Raw genomic sequence first — 24429 nt, 5'->3', positions numbered from 1 at the left:
GCCTCAAGGCTTTGCTTGTCACTGTTCCCAAGCTACATTCTGGAGCCCCTCTGACATCTTCTCTGGGCCTTTGAAGAGGCTTTCAGAGCTAACTTTAGGCAGACGTTCAAGGAGTGGTGCTGGATTGTCCTGGTGTCAATTTAGTTAATCTACATTCCCAAGAATCTCCTTCCATGTATGGTTCCAGGGTAGAGTTGGCCAAAAGAAGAACTTGTGTGAGTTTAGAAGTCAACAGTCTTTTACTCTCTGAAGAGTTTTGTGATCAGATACAGAGATGGACAGATGTGGTTGTGCCCAGTAGGTTCTAACTTTCCCTCCCTCTCCTCTGCTCTGCATCCAGCTCTTCTTTTCAACCAGTGGCTCTGGTGACCAACAGTGGCCCAGATCTACCACCAGATGCTTGCAGGTGGACCCACAGAGGTGGTAGCTGCTCAGAGCCAACAGCTTCTCATAGAACTTTCCCCATGGGCTCCCCTTTCATGGTACTACTTTGGCTCCTTAGATGGGCTTGAATTTTCAGATTCCTCTGCAGGTGCCAACATTTCCACCCATGCCAGGGCTTCAGGAGGACTGACTTGTGACCTTTCTGTGGTCCTCCAACTCCCTGTCCCCAACCTTCACTTCCTCAGCTCATCCTATAATTACGAGTTCTAATGCCCATAAATAGCCATTATCTCACAATACTCATAGAGGCTCTGCTTTCCTGACTGAACTCTGACTGATACAGTTATTGGTATCAGAATGCTGTAGTAACAAAAAACTAGAACATGTGGCTTCGCTTTTGGGATTGGCCAGCAAGCAGAGGCTAGAAAGGCAATGAGAAAACCGCTATAGAGGTTTGATAAAAGACAACCTGAGTCAAGTAGTGGTGAAATGATCGGCCAAACTTGCCTGTGGCCACTTAGAAGGTAGAAAAATGTACATAATGAACTTGTAGATCTGGCTAAGGAGATCACTATATAGAATATTGAAAGTGTCAGTACGTGCTTCTTGCTGTATATGGCAAGGTATTTCAGGAAGAAGTAAGTTTTCAGTGTGCAAGCAGAAATCAGAGGAAATACAAAGGGCCTAGGACTATCTGGGTTGGAAAATAAGACTATTTGTCATCTCTAATCTCTCCATTAGCAAATTATTTTAAGAGCAAAATGGCTTCAGGATAAAAATCAAGTCAAAGATGTGGCTGGAAGACCATCCATTAGGATGTAGAAGATTTAACGCAGTGCCTAGGACTCCCCATCAGCTAGACAAAAGGGCATTGAAGCATCTTAAGGGCATTGTCCCATAGTACCTTGACATGCCTTCCAAAGTAGAGAAGGCCTATTTTGAAAAGAACTGCGGGTGCTGTTTTTGTCTAGTGGACTATATTTTGATGTATAGGAGACATACACAAAAAATTTTAAGGGAGATGTACCAATTAACATGAACTAGAAATGACAGAGACAATTTAAAATGAAAATAGGCCTCTAGGCCCCAAGTTTCAATGCACAGGAAGTAGGTGGAAAGGACTACTCAGCTGTAAATATGGGACATTTTGTAGGAAAAGGAAGAATGCCTCAGAGGGTGAAGCTGAGAAGCCGGAGGGCAGAGTCAAGAGCTACAGAGAGCAATGGACTGAGAAACTCCTCCCAGGAAGCAGAACTGGGCTCTAAGCACAGAGCATTCCTGCTCCCTAGGGTAGGCAACATGTGCCTGGATGGATTTCAGAATTACCATGGAGCAGTAACCATCATATGCCTCCATTCCTCCCATTCTTCAGTGGGAGTTCTATTGTGGTTACCGTGAGCTTATATTACCAAGACAAGAAGATATTGGGTCTGCAGAGGGCAGATAACATTTCTTTGGGGTTCAGAATTCTCTGGATCAAGAGAAACTGCAATCAAGGATCTACATCCTTGGTGTCTCATCTGCCTCTGGAACTGATTTAAATCATGAGATGCTGGACTTCAAGCCTGACATGCTAATGGGATGAGACTTTTGGAAGATGGGGCAAAAGTGTATTTTACACATGGGAAGGACAGGAATTATTTTGGCCAGAGGATAGACTGTGGTGTATTGTTTGCAAAAATACTTATAATAATCCCTTCTCTTTCTATACACAGACCCTTTTTGCAAAGTGACTTTGCTTTTCATGGATTGACCTTGTGACTTACTTTGACAAAAAGCACATGATGTGACAGAAATGGTGTGCCACTTCCAAGGGGCGTTGTAGCTCCTTCAGGCCTCAGTGGGACTTGTAGCTCTTTCCCATGGGGAATACTGCCCTGAGGCCACCATGTGAAGAAGCCCTGTCAGGCCTACTGGAGAAACAAAGGTCATACAGGGCAGAGATGAGTCAGCTCAGTCAATGTCTCTGGGCCAATCAGCTGACAGCCCCCACCAACCACCAGATGGGTGAGTGAGGCCATCTTGGACATTCCAGCTTCAGTCAAGCTTCTAAATGACTGTAGCCACATGAATGACTTCAGGCAATCAAGCAAAAGGACCATCTTGTTGAGCCTAGCCCAAACTCCTGACCACAGAATCATGAGTAAATCAAATAGATGTTATTTTAGCTACTAAGTTCTAGAGTGGTTTATTACACAGCAATAGATAACTGATTTGGGGAGTGACGAAACAATTTGGGACAGAGTAAGACTGACATTTGTGAACTGAAATTTGGAGAACTGCAATCTCTTGGGTTCTGGGGGCTTTGAAAGTTACCTAGTCTAACCTCTTTCTCCCACATCCTTATCAAAAACTCATCTCACCTTTTCTCGATCAGTTGCAGAGATGAGAAATCCCTACCTTCCAAGATAGATCAGGCCATTTTGGATTATCCTTAGTTTAGAAAGTTCTTCCTTGGCCCCGTATCTGGGACAATAACCTAGGGAAGATACTCCAGGCGTGGAAAAAACTTTTATGAACAACAATGTGTGGAGCAGTTACATATAAGAATAGAAAACTAGAAACAATGTAAATATCCAATTCTAGGGGAATAGTTAAAATAGCATTAACTTAGTTAAGCAGCCATTAATTATCACATTAATGGAGAATTTGCAATGATCTGGAAATATTCTTAGTAGGTCATATTAAGTGAAAAAGCAGGAAAAATTGTATACACAGTGTAATTACAACTATGTTGAAAGTGTGCATTGAAAAGAAAAAGTAGAAGGAATTAGAGCAAACAGTTAACAATGGCTAGTGGAACTATAGGTAATTTTTCTTTTTTCCTCTGTTTTTATATTTTAAAAGTATTTTAAAAATAAACTTGGGCCCATAGCTACTTCCCTCTAGCTTCTACCCAACAGCATAAAATCAGTCAGTTCAGGTCAAACAACAAAGGGAACACACAGGAGGGGCAACTAAACCAGCTGGAAGTTCAGGGGTGATTTCCAGTCCCTCCATCTCTCATAACCACCCGAGTTTTCCCTTCCTCATGGTCGTGGTGTGGGAACTCCTCATCACTCTCTCACCTCCTCACATTTTTCTAGCCCTTGTGTCCCAACAGAGCTGAAAAAGAGATGAAAATCTTTGTTTTAACTCCACACGAACAATACGTCGAAAAATAAAATTCTGATAAAACAATCAAGAAATTCAGAATAACTAAAATTCACATATGGTAGTGCATGGCTGGGAGCGTCTCATGTCAGGGGACAGTTTTTGTGATTGTCAAATCCAAGGGGGAGTCAGTGGGTGGGGTATAAGTGGACCAATGAAGAGAGACAGAAGAGTTCCTTGTGGATTTTGTGAAGACTTTGGGGAAAGGAAGAGGAGAAATAGATCAGTGTGTGTGTGTGGTGGTGGTGGTGGGGCACGGGGTGATATTGAACATTTAAGAATGTTTGTGATAAAAGCATCTCCTTCCTTTTTGATTTCTCAAGAGAGTGAGTTGAATTGTGAATTGCTTTCAATTTTTTGTTTTCTGTTTTTTGGATGTAACCTCTTACTGAGACTGGATCATGTGGGACCTCATCTTTATATGAGTTATGCATGAGTCTTCACCAATTATTAGATGTTGGGAAAATTAGTACTTAAACTCTCTGTATTATAGGTTGAATTGTATTCCTCGAAAAGATATGTTCAAGTCCTAACCCTTGTACTTGACCTGCCCTTATATGGAAATAGGTCTTTGCCTATGTAATTAAGTTAGATGACGTCATACCAGATTAGAGTGGACCCTAATCCAATGACTGGTATCCTTATAAGAAGATGGAAACTTGGACACAGAGACACACACAGAAGGAAGTGTGAAGACAGAGGCAGAGATTGGAGATATGCTGCCACACCCAGGGAATGCCAAGGATTGCCAATGTGGGAGATCAAAATTTGGCCATCCTGAAATATATCTCTTTACCTTGATTGTTTTCTCTGACAGACATTTGACCTCCCCCACTAACTGCTTAAAGAATTTGACATAGAAGATCTGTTCCAGGAAGGAGTTACTATCTGATGGCTGTAATATAATGTAAAATAGATGTTACAATAGGAAGGGCACCAACAAGCCCATCTTATCAAAAATTCTGTCTCTCTGGCCACATTCTCTAGATGGACCTGCAAGGAGTTGCCAGACAAACATTTACATTTATAAGGGAAATCTCCATTTGTAAAGGTATCTCCCTCTCTGTATTGGGAAGAGGGGGATGACCTCATTTCTAGAAACTTATCAATGTGGAAGGTGAGGCCTTAAATCTGCATAATAACCTTACTCCTATTTACCGTGCTTTAGTGGTAATCTCCTGTAACTGACTCCCCCCACCCCCAAAATCCTCCTTTGTCTTTAGCTGAAGATGGTATTTAAGACGAGAATCTCTGCTATCGTGTTGAGAAACGCAGTGTCCCTGGTCTCTCCCATGTATACATGTTATTAAACTTGGTATTATTTCCTCCTGCTAACCTGTCTTGTTAATTATTTGGCCAGTCATAAGAACCTTAAGGGAAAGGGCAGAGGGGGATTCTCCCTCTTCCCCCACACCAACAACCACCAGAAAACTAGAAGAGACAAGGAAGGATTCTTCCCTAGAGTCTTCAGAGGAAGCACGGCCATGCTGACACCTTGATTTCAGACTTCCGGCCTCCAGAACTGTGAGAGAATAAACCTCTTATGTTTTAAGCCACCTGGTTTATGGTAACTTGTGATGGCAGCCCTAGGAAATTAATACCCTCTGTATATAGGTTTTTTCATTTGTAGAATAGTGAAAATAATAGTATTTATATCACAGGACTGTTATGAACACAACATGAATTAATACATGTAAAACATCTAGAAAGGTGCCAGAAATACAGTTCAGCACTCAATCAGCAAGAGGAACAGGACCACTGAGATTCAGCCAACTGAGATGACACCTTGCTGGACTCCCAACTAGGTCAGGCATGGGTAATTTCACATGTTTGAAGTAGAAATAAGAGACTGAAACCGTCCTTGGATGCCCTCTTGTTTCTGGATTCCACTCCTTCCTCCCTAATCTCATTGAAGCCATCAGTACAGACTTCTCTTTTTATGAGGACCCCGGATCTCAGACTGATGGAACAGGAAGAGAACCCAGAGAGTCCTCGCAGCCCGGCCTCCTCATGTGGCAGGTGGTGTCCTAGGTCCCTTTGGTTCTCTGCCCTTTACAAGCCTGCTAACAATCCTGGGAGGCTGGTGACGTGGAAAGGCTATTACCCTTATTTTATGAGAGAGGACCAGAGTAATGTAAGGGATCTCGAAAAACTTCCAACCACAAGAGAATAGTATTAAGTCTGGGAATCTCTTCACTTTCCTGTGCTTCAAAGGATTTCTCCAGATGTGTGAATTTAGGCCAATGATTCAGTGACAGCCCTGGGCCTAGGACTCCTGACTCACAGTGAGTGCTCAGTGCTCCTGAGGTCACCCTCACCACAAGTCCGTCACCTCTGGGGACTGGGCCAGGGGTTAACAGCCCAATCTTGCTACTTCACCCAGTTTCCTAAATTGCAGTTAAAGATGATGAGAAGGAGCAAATTAAAGGTACCGATGCCAGACAAGAACCTGGGACTAGGGAAAAAAAGGAGACCTGTGTGTGTGTATTGCATTTCAGAAGGTCTTGAAAGCCACGTAAGTAAAGAGTATAGCTGGTGGGTCTAAGACTCAAATTGGCCTCATTTGCGATGGGCTGGAGGATGATGCTTCAGTCCTGGCCCAAGCCAGTTGGCCCTAAAATGATGATGATGATGATGATGATAATAATAATAATAATAATAGTAGTAGTAGTAGTAGTAGTAATACTAGTTGTAATACCCCCCTGTGTGTGGAACTTAACAGGGGTATATTCACCTTCTTTGTTCTATTTGCTTCAGAGGGCAGTCTTATAAAAAATGCACTTCAAGCAGACATTGTGATTCCGGGCCCAGAGAGATGACATGAGTCCCCAAGGCCACACAGCCCAGGAGTAGCAGACCTGAGAGAAAATCCAGATGCCCTGACTTCCAGCCCTGGTTCAGTAATTGGAATCAGACAACCATAAAAGGTCAGAGATGGAAAGGACATTAAAGGCGATCAGGTCTATCTCTTTCCTATCTTAGATGGGGAAACTGAGGCTCAGAGAAGTAACTGGTTCACGTGGCAGATAATGGCAGAGCCAGGATAGTCAGTACAGTGTTCTTACTTAGTTGTTAATCAGAGTGAAAACCTCCTAACAGAGCTGGGTGTGCTGCTAAGAAGCTATTGTGTACAAGCAAATGCCAGACACCATCGATAATGCGGGGGCCTGAGACACCGCTGGCAGGGCCTTGAGTCCAAGAATCCCACTGCTACAGGCGGGATTGCCCATTCACAAGGAGGGCTCTGGACAGAAGAAAGGATGGTCTCCAGGCAGCATGAGCACGGGGAGAAGAAAGAGCTGGCTGGGGAGGGGTCACCGCGAGCCTGGGAAGCAGGCATCCCGCAGGTGGGAAACTGGCAGTGCCCACCGTCTCAGTGGGAGCAGGGTTGTGGGGGTGGGGAGAGTCTGGGGTGGTGGCTGGGAAGGAGGACCAGGAAGGATTTATGCTCTTGTTGGCCTGTGAATGACTCAGGCTCCCCACCCCACCCTCTGTGACTTCAGAGCCAGGCCCATTCACATGCAAATTCCCTCGGGGACTGGGAAGCTGAGCCCCAAATAGTTCAGGAAAAGAAAATCACCCGAGGATAGGAAAAAACAAAGCGTGTGTTCTTCTGCAGCAGAGGCAGCCTGGCTTAAGGTATGTCACAGTCAGGACTGGGGTGAATGCAGTGATTAAGCAACTACCAAGTAGAGAGAAGGGCCTTGGCGTGGGCCAGGGTTGCCTGGCAGAGATTCCAGGAATGTGCAAGCTGGTGAGTTCCTCTGCCGATGCCCAGGACCCTGCCCCGCCCCAGCCCAAATGTTCATCCTCAAATCTGCCTGTGGAGATCCTTCAAGAGAGCTGGAATAGGGACCAAACGACCTGGGTTCTGGTTACCGCTCTGCCACTCATGTCCCGTGTCACTTTAACCTCCCCAGGCAGCAGTGTGTTGCAGCTGGCTCATACCAGCTGACAGGAGCCAACTGTCAACTTTTCAGGGAGTTTTGTGACCCTGTTGTTAAACACAGCCATCACGAAAAATTAAGTTTCATAAACTTACAATTAAATAAATTATATTAAAAACAAATAAATTATCTAAAAACTCATCATCTCCTATTTTAGCATTTTATTATTATCTGTGCTCTGGAGGTTATTAATGATGTCTAGGATACCTGAGTGGTGTGATGTGCTATTGCACATCTCTTCTCCCCCCTCACCCAGTCCGCCCCCCAGTCCAGGTCCAGTTGTTAATCATTTACAAACACAGCACTGTGTTCAAGCCTCAGTTTTCACATACAAGGTGGACATTAATTCTAGCCTCTAAGGGTCAGGAGGTCAAAGGAAATGTGGCCGTGAAAGCAGCCTGTAAAGTCTGCTGCTGCCTGTCAGCATTTAGCAGGGACCCTCTTTCCCCCTGGCCATCTGGCCCTCGTTCCCTGTTCCCCACCCAAACCTCTCTGTCTTCTTCTCCCATCCCTGTCCCTCCTGCTCCAGGCTCACCGCCATGCTTGCTGTTGTTCAAATACACCAGGCACTTTCCCACGTTGGGGCTTTTCCACTGGCTGTTCCCTCCGATTGGAATGCTTTTCCCTAGAAAGTCACACGGCTAACCTCCTCAGCTTCTTCAAGCCTTTGCTCAAATGTCACCCTCTCAATGAGGACTACCCTGAACAATGTGCTTCAATCATAACCGCACCCCAACTCCCGTAGACTCTCTTTACCCTGCTCTATTTTATTTCTTTGCCTACTGTCCCGCTACTCACCATCTAATTTACTTGTTGGATTATGTTTAGTGTTTATTGTCTGTCTCCCCCAGGGCAATGTAAGCACCTTGTTAGCAGGCATTTCTGTCTGTTGTGATGACTGCTATACCCCAAGTTCTAGTAAATAGTAGGCATTCAATGAACATTTGTTGAATAAACGGATAACTCCACTTCCCTACCTTTTTCCTCTATGAGCATGCCAAAGTAAATTCAAGCTCTGGTTTTCACCAGGGTGTACCTGAGAGCAGCCTGTGTATACACAGCACACAGATTTGCACACCAGGTGCACCCACACCCCAGGGGTACTCCCACCTCACCCACACCCACACTCACTCACATTCTCTGCCCCAGCACTGGGACCTTCTTTCTGTTTTCCATCACTCAGAGCCTGTGCTGTTTGCACTTCCTGCATAAAATGAGCTTTTGTCACACTTTTCTGAAGCTCATTTTCACCTCCTGAGTCTTCTCAATCAGCTAGAATTGGTGTTTAGGACCTGGTGTCTCTGGAGTGGAAGAATCCCGCTGGGGACTACAATTGAAATTCATGAGAAGTGTTCATCCATTTCTCTTTTCCTTCAGGGGCCAAGGCCTCCTGTCCACTCCCAGAGAATTAGCAGAGCTGCTGCAGTAGCTGGGGTCAGCCACAGCCTGAAGGTCGAGGGCACATTCTGAGTAAACACAGAGCACTGCACAGAATTTAGGAGCCTGGGGTCAGAGGAGTCGGTCTTGGAGCAGGGCCACAGGAGGGACTTATCTCCCAACTACACAGCAGGATGCAGGCTGACCCAGTGAGGCCTGGAGAAGGGAGCCCTGGACTGGGAGTTGTAGACCATCAGGACTGGAAGGGCTTGGAGAGGCCAGTGCAATTTCCTCACTGAGCAGATGGGGAAACTGAGGCCCAGAGCAGGGATGAGACTTGCCTAATGTCTCAGCAGGAGTCAGTGGCTGATTTCTAACCAGAGCCCTTTCCTTTCTGCTCACTGCCAGGAGACACACGCCTTTTCCTGTTCTGCCCCAGGCCTGTGCTCACTGCCGGAAAAGAACCACAGACATGGGCCCTGAACTCCGAGGCTGAGTCTAGGGGAATGGCCTTGAGTTCACCATTAGAGCTTGTGTACCGCAAACAGAGAAATCGAGCACTTTCCCATCCTTCCTAGCTCAAACTCCATTTCCTATTATTTTTGTAAAATATTTTTCCTCTTAAAGTTAGGATGAAGGAAAAAGTTCTTTAACAAACTCTAGACAACACAGGGACCCTCAAGTTCCCTCCGTGTTATTAAATTTTACTAAATTACCCTGACAGGAATTGTTGCCTTAGGAATAACGCATAGGCAGGAAGCATATCCGAGTCCCTTCCAAGATGAGATCTGATCTGAGAAGGCCCAAGGCGAGAGACAAAATCATGACTCGGGTGTAAGAAGACCGGGGATTGAGACCTGGCTTTCTATAGATGCTTGGACAAATCCACTTAAGTTCTTTGTGCTTCAGTTTCCTTTTCTGTAAATTAGGTGTAATAATCCCTGCTCTTCCTACTCCACGAGAATCAAATGAGGCAATAAATTAGAAATTGCCATAAATTGGTGTCACTACAAGGTAAACAAACAGAAGAAATAAACAACCTCCTGTATTTGATCTGTCCTTGCAAAGGACTTTTCCTTAAACTGCCTGAAAAAATTGAATGACATGAGCAAGTTCACAGGTAGTCAGTTAGTGGTAGAGTCAGAGAAGTTGAGATAACTGACATTCACTGAGCATCCAGTGATACCAGTAGGTACTTTATTACTCACACCTTTGCCACCATTACCACTGTAATAGTATTTATTGAGCTAATCACGTTATGTGTTGGACTTATGTCATGAAAGCATTTGTCTCATTTGGCATTCACTGTAAGCTCATGAAATAGGCATTCATATTATCCCCATTTTCCAGTAAGAGGTGGAGGCAGGACCTGAGCCCAGGACTGACTGGCTGTAAAGCCTGATCTCCGAACCATTCAGCATGATTGCCTTTTGCAATACTGCAGCCGTCATTTCATTTAAACCCTCCCACAACGTGCGAGGAAGGTACTGTATCATATGAACGTCTTTTTTTTTTGTACTGATGACAAAACTGATGCATAGGGAGATTAAGAAGCTTAGGGAATTGCTCCGATGAATTCCTATTTACCCTTCAAGACTTATCTCAAACATCAACTATTTCCAAAGCCTCTCCTGAACAACCAGAAATGACACTCTTCAACTTATATACTGCCTCACACTCCTTGTGTCACTTTGCCCAGCTTTAACTTATTAATTCTATACTCGTCTCATAACATACTATGAAATGGTGAATTCCTTGAGGGCAGGTCTTACTCATCTTTGTGGGCCCTGTCTGTGGTGCAGTGCCCAGCTTATAGTAGGTTTTCAATAGGATTCTTGGACTTCATTCCATAGGTGGTGGGGAACGATTGAAAGATTTTGAGAGTGGTACAATCAAAGCAATGTTTTAAGAAGATGTCTCTGGACACATACAGAGGGTGGACTGGATCGGCTGGTAGCTGGTAGACATTTAGGAGGCTGTTGCAATAGACTAGGTGAGCTAAGGAACTAACAGTGGAAAGAATGGAAGAAATGTTGAATCCATCAAGGATACAGGGTTAACAGAACAGTGATGTGACATCATATGAGCATTAAACAGATGACAATTGGCTATATGCACTCAATGAAAAAAAGAGAGAGAGAATAAAAACTGAATGCAGATTTTCACTCCTTTTCCAATGAACAGATGCCATGAAGTGAACTTCAAAATAGAATGTATAAATCTGCTGTTCCCTTGGTGGTTCTGGTTTCTAAGAACCTCTTTCAGTACCTATATCTCTAGGGCTCCTTTCTAAGCACAGGTTGACCACTTCATTTGACGCTCAACCAAAGGAACTGTAATTTGTTGCATTTCTGGAAAAAAAAAAAAGTCTCTTCTGGACATACTAAAAGATAGTGCTCTACCATATTTAAGAGATTAAGTCTCACTACAGACAATATTTCCCTAACTTTCCACTTACTTGCATCACATTACACTTAAAAATCTAAGCATCCACAAGATGGGACTCCACTGTTGTTTAATTTTTTTAAAAGAAGAAATGACTGAGAGTCTTGAGATATAAATTCTGGTCCCAGTATGACCTTGGCCAATGAACTGCCCTTCCCTGGGCTTTGGGCATGATGATCCTGGAGCTGAACCATGATTTCCAAGGCCTTAGATGCATAGACTATTAGGTCTAGGCGAGCCTTGGATACTGTCGGGTTCAACTCCGTGTATTTGAGAGAAGAGGAAACAGAGTTTCCTCTAGAAGTAGTCACTTGCCTAAAGTTACTTAGTTAGTAGAGAATGACCACAAGAATCCAGGCCTCCCAACTCCCCAGCCAGCGTCCGTGCCCTGCCCCTCCCCTGCAGCATTAACCAGCTGTGATTCATAAGCCCCATCTGTGCCCTGCAGGGATCCACACATTGCAGCTGCATTCCAAGGAAGTAGATGCTGTCGTGCAGATGTGTACACGCCTTGAAGACCAAGGACTGCGGGAAATCAGGCTAGAGGAATTTTCATAAAATGAGAGAGTCCGGGCCACAGCCTTGGGGTCCTGCTCTTCTTCAAGCCACTCATGGACAGTGTCAGCAGTTGTGTCATCATCACTCTGATGGGCCAGGGTGGGAAAGGTGGTCTGTGGGCTTGGGCTAGGCTGGAAAGGGTTCCTGTGAGCTGCAGGGTCCTTCAAACCCACTCCTAGGCATGCCGGGGCATTCAGTCACAGAGTGAAAAAGAGTGAAAAGGATATTATCCCATCAAACAGAAATCAGTGATATTTAAAGTTGCTTGGAAAAGGACAGCATAGCATGATATGTTTACAAGTTGTCTTTAAATGACATGTCACTAAGGCATCCCCAGCAGACTCTTACTGGAGTGCTTGTGGCCATGGAACTTGGAGAAGTAGCCGTTATAACATATTATTACCGTTTTCTGGTATTATCCTAACTAGGATAATGAGGGTTTGGTGGGGTCATCTGGACAGTTCTGGAAAGGAGGATTAGGATTAGAATTCTGGAATTTAAGGGACCTTAGGGATCATCTCATCTCATCCCCTCATGGATCTGACGAAGAAACAGAATTTTGGAGAGTGATATTGACTTATCCAGAGGTGACATGGCACGCTCATGCTATATTCAGACAGAAAGGGAAGAGCTTCTCTATCATTCATAGCCAGGAAAGGCACATATTCTGGGGGTGGAGAGAAGGGAGACAATTAGAAAAAGTGAATGAGTTTCAACTATATGTGGAAGACTTCCGGGTTTGGGAGTTCAGAGGCCAGAGTCCTAGCCTTGTCCCTGAATTCTCAGCTTCAGTCTCCTCTTCTGTCCAGTGGGAACTTAAGCAATATTCAAACTGTAATTCCTCCAAGGTCTGACCTTCAGGGTGACCAAGGAGGATGAGAGAGCAGAGTGAGCTTCAGAGACACCTTCAACCTGAGCAGTTTTCTGTATTGGGCCTACTAGAAGATTTGTTAGAAGAAAATGTTCACTGGGGAGAAAATATTTGAAAAACAATAATAACAACGGGATGGGGGGGTACTAGATGAATCTCCAGGGGCCCCTGTAGCCTGACATTCTGTGAGTTCTCAACTCCAGGAAGAGAACTCTGCTGGGCACATGTGGGCAATGGCACAAGGGCTGTCTCCATGGGAGCACCAGTTGTCAGGGTGCAGCGTCCTGTGAACGGAGGCCTGCTCCAGCCGCATGGCTGCTGGAACCTCTGCAGGGAGGCTAATGCTGATGCTGGCATTCTAGAAGGGAGTCAGCTGTGCAAGCAAAAGTGGAGAAACACTTCCTGCCCTCCATGCCCAATATGTTAATTCCTTCTTCCAAAGAAATTGGACAAATGTGTCCAAATCAGAGATGCAAGGTCAATAGGGCACTTCAGGTAGGCAGCTCGGTCCCTGTGTTGCCTCAAGCAGACTGCTTCTTTGCTATGCCCAGAGGTCACAAGTCTAATTTTGGAGCAGAGAGAGTGTTATAAAATTTTGTCATCCACTGCAGATCATTTGGGAGTTAGTGGCAGATCTGGGACTAGAACAGGCATTTCCTGGATCCCAAACTTTCCTGGATCCCAAACAAGAATCCAGGACCATGCTGCCCTTCCAGAAGGCCTAGTTCCATCTCCTTGAGCTTAGAGGAAGGTGTTTCACCACCTGGCATAGAAACCATCAATCAATTTTTAAAATATTCTCCAGCCAGAAAGGCCAAACTATGGGTAGAAACGTATTCCAGTATCCTTAATTCAGTATCAGACCAGGTCTTCAGATTCTATTCTTGCCCTTGAAAAGTACCTTGTCATTTCTTTCACTACAAAATACAGCTGATGTCAGCTCCTTAATCTGTCTTGCCAGGAGACTCAATTTATTTGGGGCAAAGGAATGAGTTAAATCCCCTATTGTGTGTTTATCATCTTGATAAAGGAGTCCTAACAAGGTCAAACTTGGCATCTGTCTGAACAAGAGGAAAACTTGGGAGAAATGATTGCTCAGTGCATATGAATTGAGAGTCAATTGAGAGGGAGGGGAGAATCATGAAAATAAGTCATTGTTACAGCTAAAGAAAAAAAAATTCTATAATTTTTGTAGTCTTGAGGCCTTAGCTACCAATGAAAGCAAGTGTTATCACAGATGAAATTTCTAGAGAGTTGACATGTTTGAAAGGAGAGAAAAAAGTAGTTAGGACATTCACATCTAGCCTTGTCTAAATCTATGGAACTTACTGTCATGTTAAGCCAATATTTAGTCATTTTCCTCTTGGTTAAGTCCATTCTCCAACCCAAATATTCAAGAATGCCGTGGTTTTATGACCAGCATTAGTTGGGGGAATGGGCTGAGAGATTCTGCCCGCTACCCACAATGCATCTTCTCCTGGAGTTTGGCTCTGGGAGAGGCTATGTTATATCCTGGAAGACATAACCGACCTCTTTGTTAGACATTTCAATTTACGATAATGAACACTTAGGGTCTCGGTGAATACCTCCTGCTTGATCCTTGTGACTCTGAGAAGTTGGCTCCACCTTTAATGAATTTATAGAAACTATATATCAATCTAGATTACCAATCCACCTCATCTCCTAGAGCAACCAGCTTTACCTCTGTTTATCCTTTATCTCTCGGTCTTTTATTGTCATTACTCTTTTCCACCCTGTGCAATGGCTATTTTTCTAGGCTCATCTCTCTTTGTAAGGGACCAGATCATTTGTATCCTTAAATTTTCATAGTCCTAACACAGGGCACTCAAAGATGGGCAGCATCTCATAGAGCAGTGGCTCTCAAGTGGGGAGATTTTGCCCCTCTGAGGATATTGGCAACTTCTGGAGACATTTTTGGTTGTCACAAGTGCTTTTGGCATCTAGTAAGTAGAAGCTAGGGATGCTGCTAAAAATTCTATAATTCTCAAGACAGCTTTCCTCAGCAAAGAATTATCGGGCTCAAAATGTCAATAGTGCTGATATTGAGAAACTCTGCCAAGGAGCACCAATTTTAGAAAGTTTTTAGTCATGGAAACCTTGTTGTAAATGGGATTTACATTTTTACATTGATGCAGACCCAACATTGATGCATTGATTTTACATACATTTTACATTGATGCAGACCCAACACATATGGTAAGCAATACCCAACATTTTAAACGAGTTTAAGCAGGGTAGGGGTCCACAGCCCCACTTATCAGGGCTCCTTGCCCCTGTCTAGTGGTCTTGTAAGCCTGTGTGGTACCCTGGGGCTCAGTGCAGCACAGCTGGTGTAGCCAAAAGAGCAAGACATTGAAAGTCACAAGACATGGGTTTGGAACCTTGGTCTACCACTTACTAGGTGGACAACCTTGGGTGAGTTGCTTTACCTTCTTAGGTTTGTTTCTTTGCCTGTGAAATGGGATAGTAGTACCTGTCTCATAGGATTGTTTTAAACATTGAATGAGGATTATAAGTGCAAAAGCAGTTTCTTTGTAAATGCACTACTCTGCTGTTGATCAAACACTCTGGTTAGTACAGGTTAACTCTCGTTAAATTACTGGCTGTGGCAAAATGAGACTACATTAATACTAAAAATATACCAAGTCTACTCCAGAGTGGTTTGACGTGAACCTCTTCCAGGAAGCCAGAGAGAGCTTAGAAAGTAGGTTCTTGAGTCTTCATATCTTTTTGAACCAGATACAATCTTAATAAACTTGATCTCTCAGAAGTACTCCAACCTTTCTCAGCCCCACTTTTAAAGAACAGCTGCCCACCCATGGCATCATTTGTAGGTTCTCTCTAAGTTCCAGGGCATTTTGTTTTAATGTTGTGATAATTTCCTGCTCCTCTTTCGTATGTTTTTTACATCCACCTCTGATAGTGACCCCCTGCTCTTATCCTTACTCTTTGCTGATAAAATCCAAACTCTTTAGCATGACATTCAAGGCCCTTCAGAATCTCACCCCAATCCAACCTTCCAAGATCACCTCCTCCTGTCTACTACTGCATACCCTACACTTCCCTAACACTTGATCATTACTAGGAGACTGAGCAGTGCTTTGTAATACCTCATCTTTGAACATAATTATGGCTGTGTTTCAGTCTGATTAATGCTTACTCTGGGGTCTCTGCCCTTTTCTGCTTGTTGAACTGAAGGTGACGTTGGAGCAAGAGTAGGGGAAATGTTAAAGCCTTTGAGAACAGAAAGAAAAAGGGGAGGTTGTGTTTCACTGAGTCACATCTTGCCAGCCTCAATTTCCCTCATGGTCCTTTCTAGGTCTGCCCACTTGCCTGCACCTAGCATACCACGCCCAACCTTCATTCATCACGTTGTAACCTTGTGTGTCTTCCTCACTGGACTCTCACCCTGGGAGGATAAGCACAACGACTAATTAACCGAGGCTTCTCTAACTCCCAGCAGACTGTCCAGTAGAAAACTTGGTCCTGTTAGGGAACATCAGGGGTCTTACCTTCACATAGTCATATTCACAAAGGTAGGAGGATTCCAAGTTGAAGTGCATGAAGTAAAGCTTGATCCTAAATCCCTCCGGGACAGTGATATTCCAGGTCACCTCTGAATCACTCGGATAGGAGTCTGGATAGCCAGGTGACTGGATCTGGCCAAACATATTGTTAAGCTCCACAATGTGAGCCGAAGCCTTCAGCAAGAAGCAGCAGAGAGCATGATAGAGAAGGAGCCACCTGAAAGACATGAATGGATCCACTTACATACATGGACACCTGCACTTGCCATTTAACTAAATCAGCAGACGGGAGACCAAGTTCTTGGCATCTCTGCCACTGACCTCCTATAAATACTTTACCCCTCTGGGCCTTGCTCACCCAGCCTATAATACAAGAAGATGGTAAGTTGATGATTTCTAAAGTTTCTTCCAGTTGTGCTCTTTTGAAGATTTGATAATAGTATTGAACTTTCCCAGAAAGTATCACATTTGTGATTCTGACACATATCAATTTACTGTTGAAAACGTAAATTTCGTAATTAGGTAAAAGTTGATATTTCTTTAGCTCAGCTTCATTTAAGAATCATAAACTCTTCATTCAGTTTTCTACAAGGCAAGTAATAGTAACATGGTAATATTGGGATGAGATTCGTACTAATGATGGGATCTGCAGTACCTTACAAGGATTTAACAAAATTAATTGAGGTATGCAAAATTTTGAATTAAGAAAGAATGAACAAAACAAATTGTTTTCCTCTTGGTAAGTGTTCTTATAAGAGGATCCAAAACCTCCAATTTATTTTCAGCTGTGGCAGTCAGAGATAATGGACGATTCAAAGAGTTGCATAAAGGGCAAGGAAAACTCAACACAACTTACAGAACAGGCCCAAAGTGGCTGATGCAACGAGGCAGAATGTCCAAGGCTGGTCTCAACCCTAACGGTCAGTATACACCACACCAGGCACCTTATAGATTGCCCCCTCTGTGAGACCCAAGGACCTTGAACTCAAACCTCCCAAACCTGGCTCATCAACTTCTTCCCAAAGTCCTATTTATTCTGCTTCCTATGGTTTGGAAATCCATCAGCTTCTCTCCAGTCAATTAATTCAAACGTTCTTATCTGGCCTACTGCTGTTGCATCCTAAGTGATCTCCCTGCTCCCCACTTTATACCATTCTGCGATCTTCCACCCCAGGTGATTTTCCAAAACACTGATGTGACCATGCTGCTCCACTAAGCCTGAGGGCTAAAGCATCTGCTCCTGGATGGCTGATGAGCCCTTCCTGACCCAGTGCTGATCTGCCTGTCCAGCATCATCTCAGTGCCAGCCATGCTCTGGCCTGTCGTTCTGGGAGCAGGCCATGCCCATCCATGCCTTGGCCCCATTGCACATGCCCTGCTCATTCCTTGCCTGCTTGTCTTATTTATCCTTCACCATCCAGCTCAGAGCTTCCCAGGCTGTGGAGCAGCCTTCACTCCTCCAGATTCTGCAGCTCCCTGTACATGCTTCCACTGAGCGCGTACCGCACTCCACTGCTTTAGGCACAACCCCTGATGTTAGATGTATTTGGGTTCAAATCCCAATTCTTCTACTTACTGGCTGTGAAATCTTGGGTAATTAGTCTCTCTGAGCCCCAGTTTCCTCATATATAAAGTGGGGATTATAATCTCTAATTATAGGACTCACACGAGCATTGGAGATGACATATGCAAAGGACCTAGTGTAGAGCCTTGTATATAATAGATAATGGATGGATGAATGAATGAATGAATAAATGAGAGTGGGGCCAGAGTCTTAAATATCCTAAAAAGTCAATGCCGGGAAATTATACCAGCATCTTTGGATTAATAGTTACATCTTTGCTAATCAGGAAGTTGTTTCTCCCCAACTCTCCCTCCCCAGTATACAGATGCATATATGTGTATCTATGCATACACATGAATATTTAAGTGCATACAAGATAACTACATAGATTATCTAAATGTCTCATATATTTACATAATAGGCAGGTGTAAAAAGGCCTAGGAGGATATACATTTGGGTATTAGCAGTGGGTATCTCTGAAATGGGAATATGAATGTTTTTAATTTTATTTTGTGTACAGTATAGAAAATGTTCAAGTTTGTCTAGAAGGACCTTGCACTATTTTTTCAATAACAAGAAAATAAAGCTGTTTAAATGTTTTCCAAAGCCCTTACAATAGCAACATGTGAGATGCAACTAAAGAAACAAAATGTTTTAATCCAATTGCCAGGGTCAATATTTTTTTAAACCAATCTGTGGAGGGAGGGCCTCCGAGGCAGAGAGAAGGGAAGGCATAGGTCCAAGCTCTCCAGTGAATTCGTAGGAAAGCTGAGTCCAGAAACTCTAACTTTCAGGGCCCAGGTAGCCCCACTTTCAACTGAGGAAACATACCAATGTTACCAGGGCAGGGAGTTCTGGTTCAGTTCTGCCTGGGGAGGCGAGAGCACTGGTCTTGGGTCAGAAGAGCGAGATTCAAGTCTAGGCTTTGACTTTATTTATCTGACCCATCTTGGGGAAGTCATGTGAGGTCTCAGTTTCTTCATCCATTAAGTGGTGATAACAATGACTTCCCACAGGGCTGCTATCAGAGTAAAGGAGGATTGGAAAGTTAACTGTTCATCTTTAGGCAAACATTAGTTATGATTACTCCATTGTGCTTCTTCCCGAAAAGGAGTTAGGAATGAGCTTTTGTTCCCAAACTGGACTTCCCTGCAATAGCGACACCCAGATTATGCAAGGCTGAAAGGTCAGCTTTCTCCATGTCTGCTTTTCCCAGACCACATGGAGGACAAACTGAGCCTCCTAGCGCTGGTTCTGTCAAGGGCTGGCGGCTGACAGCCCCGTCTAGCCTGAGCGGCCCACGTGTGGTAGGCAACTGGTCAGCGTGGGAGGAAGGCCTATGAAGCTTTCTGTTCTATTTTGTTTGCATCTCAAAACAGTTTCAAACATATGAAACAAATATCTCCTTGTGCATAATGGGCTCTAGCATATGTTTGCTTGCTTGCTTTAGGGGCTGCAAATTGAAGAATGCAAGTGGTGGCTTTCATTACCCAGCACACTCTCTGAGTGTTTTTGGCTTCTTGTACACCAGGCACCGGCTGTACAATTCATGACACCTGCTATCTATTCTCCAGCTAATTAAAGTTTAGCTACATTTGCTTGAAATGTCAAAAGTAATATATAAAGCCGGGATTTCATAGGCTCCACTGTAGGAGCAGGCTATCAGAATGCATAAAAATGCCTGCATATATCAACGATTGTGGAATGAGTAGCCCCTTCATTTACTCTCCTCGCTTCAACCTACACTAAGCCGAGACTGTTTTTGAGTAGAAGAGTTGAAAGGGACTGTACAGATCCCTTTGACAACATCCTTATTTGACGGATGATGAAAAGGATGCCTCAAGAGGTGACATGTCGTGCCCAGTACCATATGGTGAATTAGCTTCAACGGAAAAAGAAAATTACAAAAGCTCACAGATGAAGCTGCTGGGTCCATGCCCATAGTATGCCCAGGCTTCTGGCCAAAGCAATTAATCCTGTGAAAATGATTCAAAAATCCATGGCTTTATATGGAAATTTAAAAAAAGATACTAATACCAAAGCCACTTCCCAACAGATTCTAGTTTAATTGTCTGGAGTGAGTTCTGGTCGTTGACATTTTTTAAAGCACTGCAGGTACTTCTAATGTGCAGCTAGGATTGAGAGCTGCCAGTATAGAATGATATACTTGCTTGAGAGTCTGGTGGAACATAGTAGGAAAAATCCTTGGACTTGGAGTCAAAGACCCAAGTTTGATTCCAGGCCTTTTCGAGATCATTGGTGTAGCTTTGGGCAAGTTGCTTAACTGCTTTTGTCCTCCCTTCTCCATAAATCCTTACCTCATCCAAAATCTGAAGACCAGATGCGACAGTGCCTATAAAAGTGCTTTGCAAACTCTGAAGAGCTGTGTCCATGTGAGGCAAGACCCCTTGGAGACTTCTAATAGAGCGCTTTTCTAGTGGCTACTTTGCTATTCAACAACTGCATTCAATTCAGCCAATATTTATTGAATGCCTAATAGGAAACAGACATTATGCTAGGTGCTGAGCATACAAAGATGAACAAGACATAGATCCCGCACCTTAAAGAACATTCAGTCTTGGAAGCAGAGGTGGACATTTAAACAAGGAGATATTACAAAGGCAAGAAGAGTTGTAGCTCTCAAGGGCAGAGACAGTGCAAAAGAGGAGATGCTCTCTCTAAGGATGTTGGCCAGTGGAGGTGATGTTTGAGCCAGCTTGAGCAATCGGGTCCTCTAGGTGGAAAATAAGGGGGAAAGCTGTTCTGGGTTATGGGATGAGTGAGCGCAAAGATACAGAAGCGTTAAACAGCCCTGTGATTAGGTATGGCTGGGGCATTGGGAGGTAGGGTGGGATTCAAACAGTGACAGATCAATCAAATTGTCATTGCATGTAGATGAGAATAAATCTCATCTATTTTAGGAGAAAGAAAAATGAAGTTAGATGGCAGGTTTAAAATGACAATGGATTTAAAAAGAACAGAATGATTGAATTAACCTTAAAGACCCGATTCCCTCTCTGAACCACAGGTAATCTGAGTTCAAACACTTAACACAGTCTGAAGCCCCTCATTGGTCCCAGAACCAGAAAAGTTGCTAGGCGACTTTGCAGAAGAGAAACAAATAGAGACACTTTTCCAATTGAGAAGAAAGTTAATGGGAAAAGAGGTGTTTGGGGATTTAATACATCTGCAGAGTGTTCTTTATTTTTTTGTATTTTTAACAACCCTAACACTTGTAAATAGTAAAAATAATTATGGTAGTTGGGTTTTAAGACTTGCAGAGGAAAACTTATAAGGAATGTCTGCTAAGAAGGATCAAGTAACTCCAAGTGTAGGCTGAGGAATAGGAAATGTTGAAGGACTTAAAAACAGAATTTAAAGTCCTTGGTTCAGAACTCTGAAGGCTTTTTTTTTTTAAATTTGTGGTATCCCTTTAAGAGCCATTTGGTGCAATTCATAGCCTGATTCATGCCACCAGCTGCCTCTGATTTCAGTGAGAAATGCAGAAATTTATAGGGAACTGTAAAATGGGGACAGGATTTTAGTTTTCTAAATTGAGGTTTTAACTGGCAAACTTCTGAAGGTTTAAAAAAACCACAGAGCCGAGCTGTGGGAAGCTGGTTTCTTTTCCGGTCAGAACAAATAAACACACAAACACATATCTAACTCACAAAGTATTGGAAGAGATAAATCAATGCACTTTGCAGAGGAGGAAAATAGAAAAGCAGCCTTGTGGGCAACCCGAGGAAAAGTCACATTTGTCAGGGGGCAGCACCCTATGCCGGCAGAGGGAGAAATCTGAGCTTCCGCAGTGTGGGGCAGGATTTGCCCAAAGTCTCCCATTTCAAGTTGCATGTCTCCGGAGTCCCAGGGAAGGCGCCCAGCCCACTTCTCCCTGCTGAGATCCCCAAGGATTGGTGAGAAACCCCATGCACCACCCGCAGGACATGCAGGTGAGTCTGTCCAGAAACAAGGTCAGACCCTCCAGGGCTCCTTGACACCTGGTCCCTGAAAGGGCGCCTGTGCCCACTCCTGCCCAGGCACTCACCTCATTTTCCTGCCTCGGGTGCTCCTGGCTGCCTGGCCTTGGTCCCCCCGGCCTGACTGCTCTGTGAGCTCGTCCCCGGTGTGGTGTCAGCGATGCCTTATCTTTGTTCTGAGGTCCCTGTGTGTCTCTGGAATTGGCTGGCATTCTCCATTCAGGTCACGCCTTCCCCTGCCTGCAACAGATCCCTTCTCCCCCTCTCTCCCTCTGCCTTTTCCTCTCTCCTCTCTCTCTCTCTCTCCTCTGACTCGCTCTTACACATACTCAGAGGAACCTGACAGAACAGAATCTGTCTTCTTTCTTAAAAGATCTGCTCCTCCAGTTCCCTCCTCTATCCTCCTGGCTCCAGCCCTTGAGAGAAAAATAGCTGAGCGGCTCAAATAGGTATTTGCATCACTGTGTGTGTTTGTGTGTGTGTGTGTGTGTGGAGGGTGGAGGAACAAAGTCCAATTTCTCTTCAGTCTCCCTTGCCAGATTGCTATAGTTTTCTGTTCTTCTTCAGGACACCGGCAACAACACACCAATTAAAAAGACACAAGCAACTAAGAAGGCAGTTTTGACAACTACACTAGTAAAGAAAAAAGATCCAAAGCCCAAAGGCTCAGTCTGTTGGCAAACAACTGCAGGTTTTCCTGTGAACAGAGCTGCTGGCCCAGACTGGGAGGGAGCACGGAGTCCTGAGGTTGACCAGTTGTCTTTCCCACTGAAAAGCAATACTTGTGCTATTTACCAGTTCAGAGTGTGCAGGGGTCTAATCCAGCCCAGAGAGGTTCTGTCTTGGCCAGAGAGCCCCACTCCCCATGGTGTAGACAGACCTGGGTCTGTAGACATGTCTCTCTCTGGGGTTTGTGGAGAAATGCAGCACCAGATAGAAACTGAGCTGAATAAAAAGAAAATTACTCCTTCTGCAGCGATGACAACCAATACTGAACAGGGAGAGAGATGTCTGGGTGTAAAAAATAGATTTTACTGAGAGCCTTTGCTGTGCTAGGCACAGTGCTGGGCACAAATGCCATCTCAACTATTCCCACAAACTTGTGAGGGTCATGCTATTACTCTGCACTCATTTTACAAAGGAGAAAACAGAGGCTCAGAGAGGTTCTACAACCTGCCAAGGTTATCCAGCTCTTGATGACTCCTTACTGCTACTACATGAATAGTTAACATCTACTGAGCATTGTGTGTCAGGCACTGTTCTAGTAATGTGTTAATTCTCTTCAATCATCTTTCCATCTTGTATAGGTGGGTAGTAATATTAACCCCATTTTACAGAGGAGGAAACTGCCCAAAGTGGTTAAGGAACTTACCCAAGGTCACACAGCTATAAAATGATAGGGAAGAATCTGAGCTCTTACCCACTGTATTGTACTGCTTCTCTCTAATGTATTACGATGCATATGGCATTTCAAATACAACATTCACAGAGAAACTCAATTTGAGGCATTTTGAAAAGCGTGTTAGTCTCAGAGTTAGAATTTAACTGTAATCTTTCCTTTCTATCCAAGCCAGCTGTGCACTTTGGGCCCAATACTTAACATCTCTGATCCTGTTTCCTCATCTGGAAAATGGAAGTTGCTATGAGGCTTAAGTGAGCTTATGCTTGTCCAAGTGCTATTTTTGGCTGTCCAGTGGTATACCAAGAGAGGGCTACCACCCACTCTAACCAACACAGCAAACACACGCACTCTGCACCCTCTGATAACACTGATTTGGCACACTTTGTGGAGCAATAGCTGGAATCTCGCTGAAATTCTCCTTGCTCCATTTTCTCTCCAGTTTCTCTATTTTAACACTTTCAAATGTCAGCCTTGCCAAGCCTGGCATTATCAAGAGGCTGTCGTTGATAATGTGGGTGTAAGCACGTGAGATGAGAGAATACGGTTGAACTCAGGCACTGTTTGAACAAAATGTTGCTTTCTGTGTCAGGCAGAGTAGAAAAAAACCCTTTAGAAGTCCCATTAAGAAGACTCACAGGCTCCTCAGGCATCAAATAAGTCTCACAAACAACATTTTAATGATTTAAGTGCAAACGAATCCGAAACACATGGACTACATTTCTCTTGGAATATACAAGGGTCTTCTTAAAACCAAAGGAGAAAGAGCCTGGCGCAAAGCATACTGCACTGCGCAGAGGGCCCTGCCCATTAAAGACATTCCCTCCATTCTCCTAATGTAGGGCACAGACAGGGAAATGCCGTCCTTTGTTCTGGGCACAGAGGGAAGATCTTGGGAGAGAAAGCCACCAGCTTCTCCTTGTAAAGTGTCCTAGAGCAATTGAGCTTCCCGCAATAATTTCCTGTCCGCGTATTTTCAAGGCTGTCAATGTTCAATGGGAGGCATTTGAAACATGTTCTAAGCCAAAGTTCTGCCAATATACAGCAGATCTGATATGTGCTTCCCGGGGAGTTAGCCAAGGCGCAGATGGAATCGCATGAAAACAGAAACTAGGTGGCTCAGTGAATGTTCTGGGTGGGATTGAGGGCAGTTTCCCACTGGGTTGGACCACACTGGTGATGTTGTCCTGACCTTCTGATAAG

The 24429-nt window shown here is 44.1% G+C and overlaps 1 protein-coding gene across 2 annotated transcripts in view; it reads right to left on the bottom strand.

Annotated features, from left to right (window-relative positions):
• MASP1 (MBL associated serine protease 1) overlaps positions 1–22050 on the bottom strand; it is a 64304-nt gene extending 42254 nt beyond the window's left edge. For both annotated transcript variants that reach the window (XM_004424590.3, XM_004424589.3), the window contains exons 1-2: positions 21896–22050; positions 16269–16500 (exon numbers count right to left, since the gene is read on the bottom strand). In XM_004424590.3, coding sequence (XP_004424647.1) covers positions 16269–16500; positions 21896–21900 — 237 coding nt within the window. In that variant the 5' untranslated portion in view covers positions 21901–22050. The remainder of the gene's footprint in view (positions 1–16268; positions 16501–21895) is intronic.
• Between the last annotated feature and the right edge of the window lie 2379 nt (positions 22051–24429).

Source organism: Ceratotherium simum, chromosome 15 (assembly GCF_057802395.1).
Source record: "Ceratotherium simum simum isolate JZ-2026a chromosome 15, ASM5780239v1, whole genome shotgun sequence".
NCBI classification, from domain to species: domain Eukaryota; kingdom Metazoa; phylum Chordata; class Mammalia; order Perissodactyla; family Rhinocerotidae; genus Ceratotherium; species Ceratotherium simum.
The sequence above is the reverse complement of the archived record's forward strand: the minus strand, read 5'-3'. Positions and strand labels throughout refer to the sequence as shown.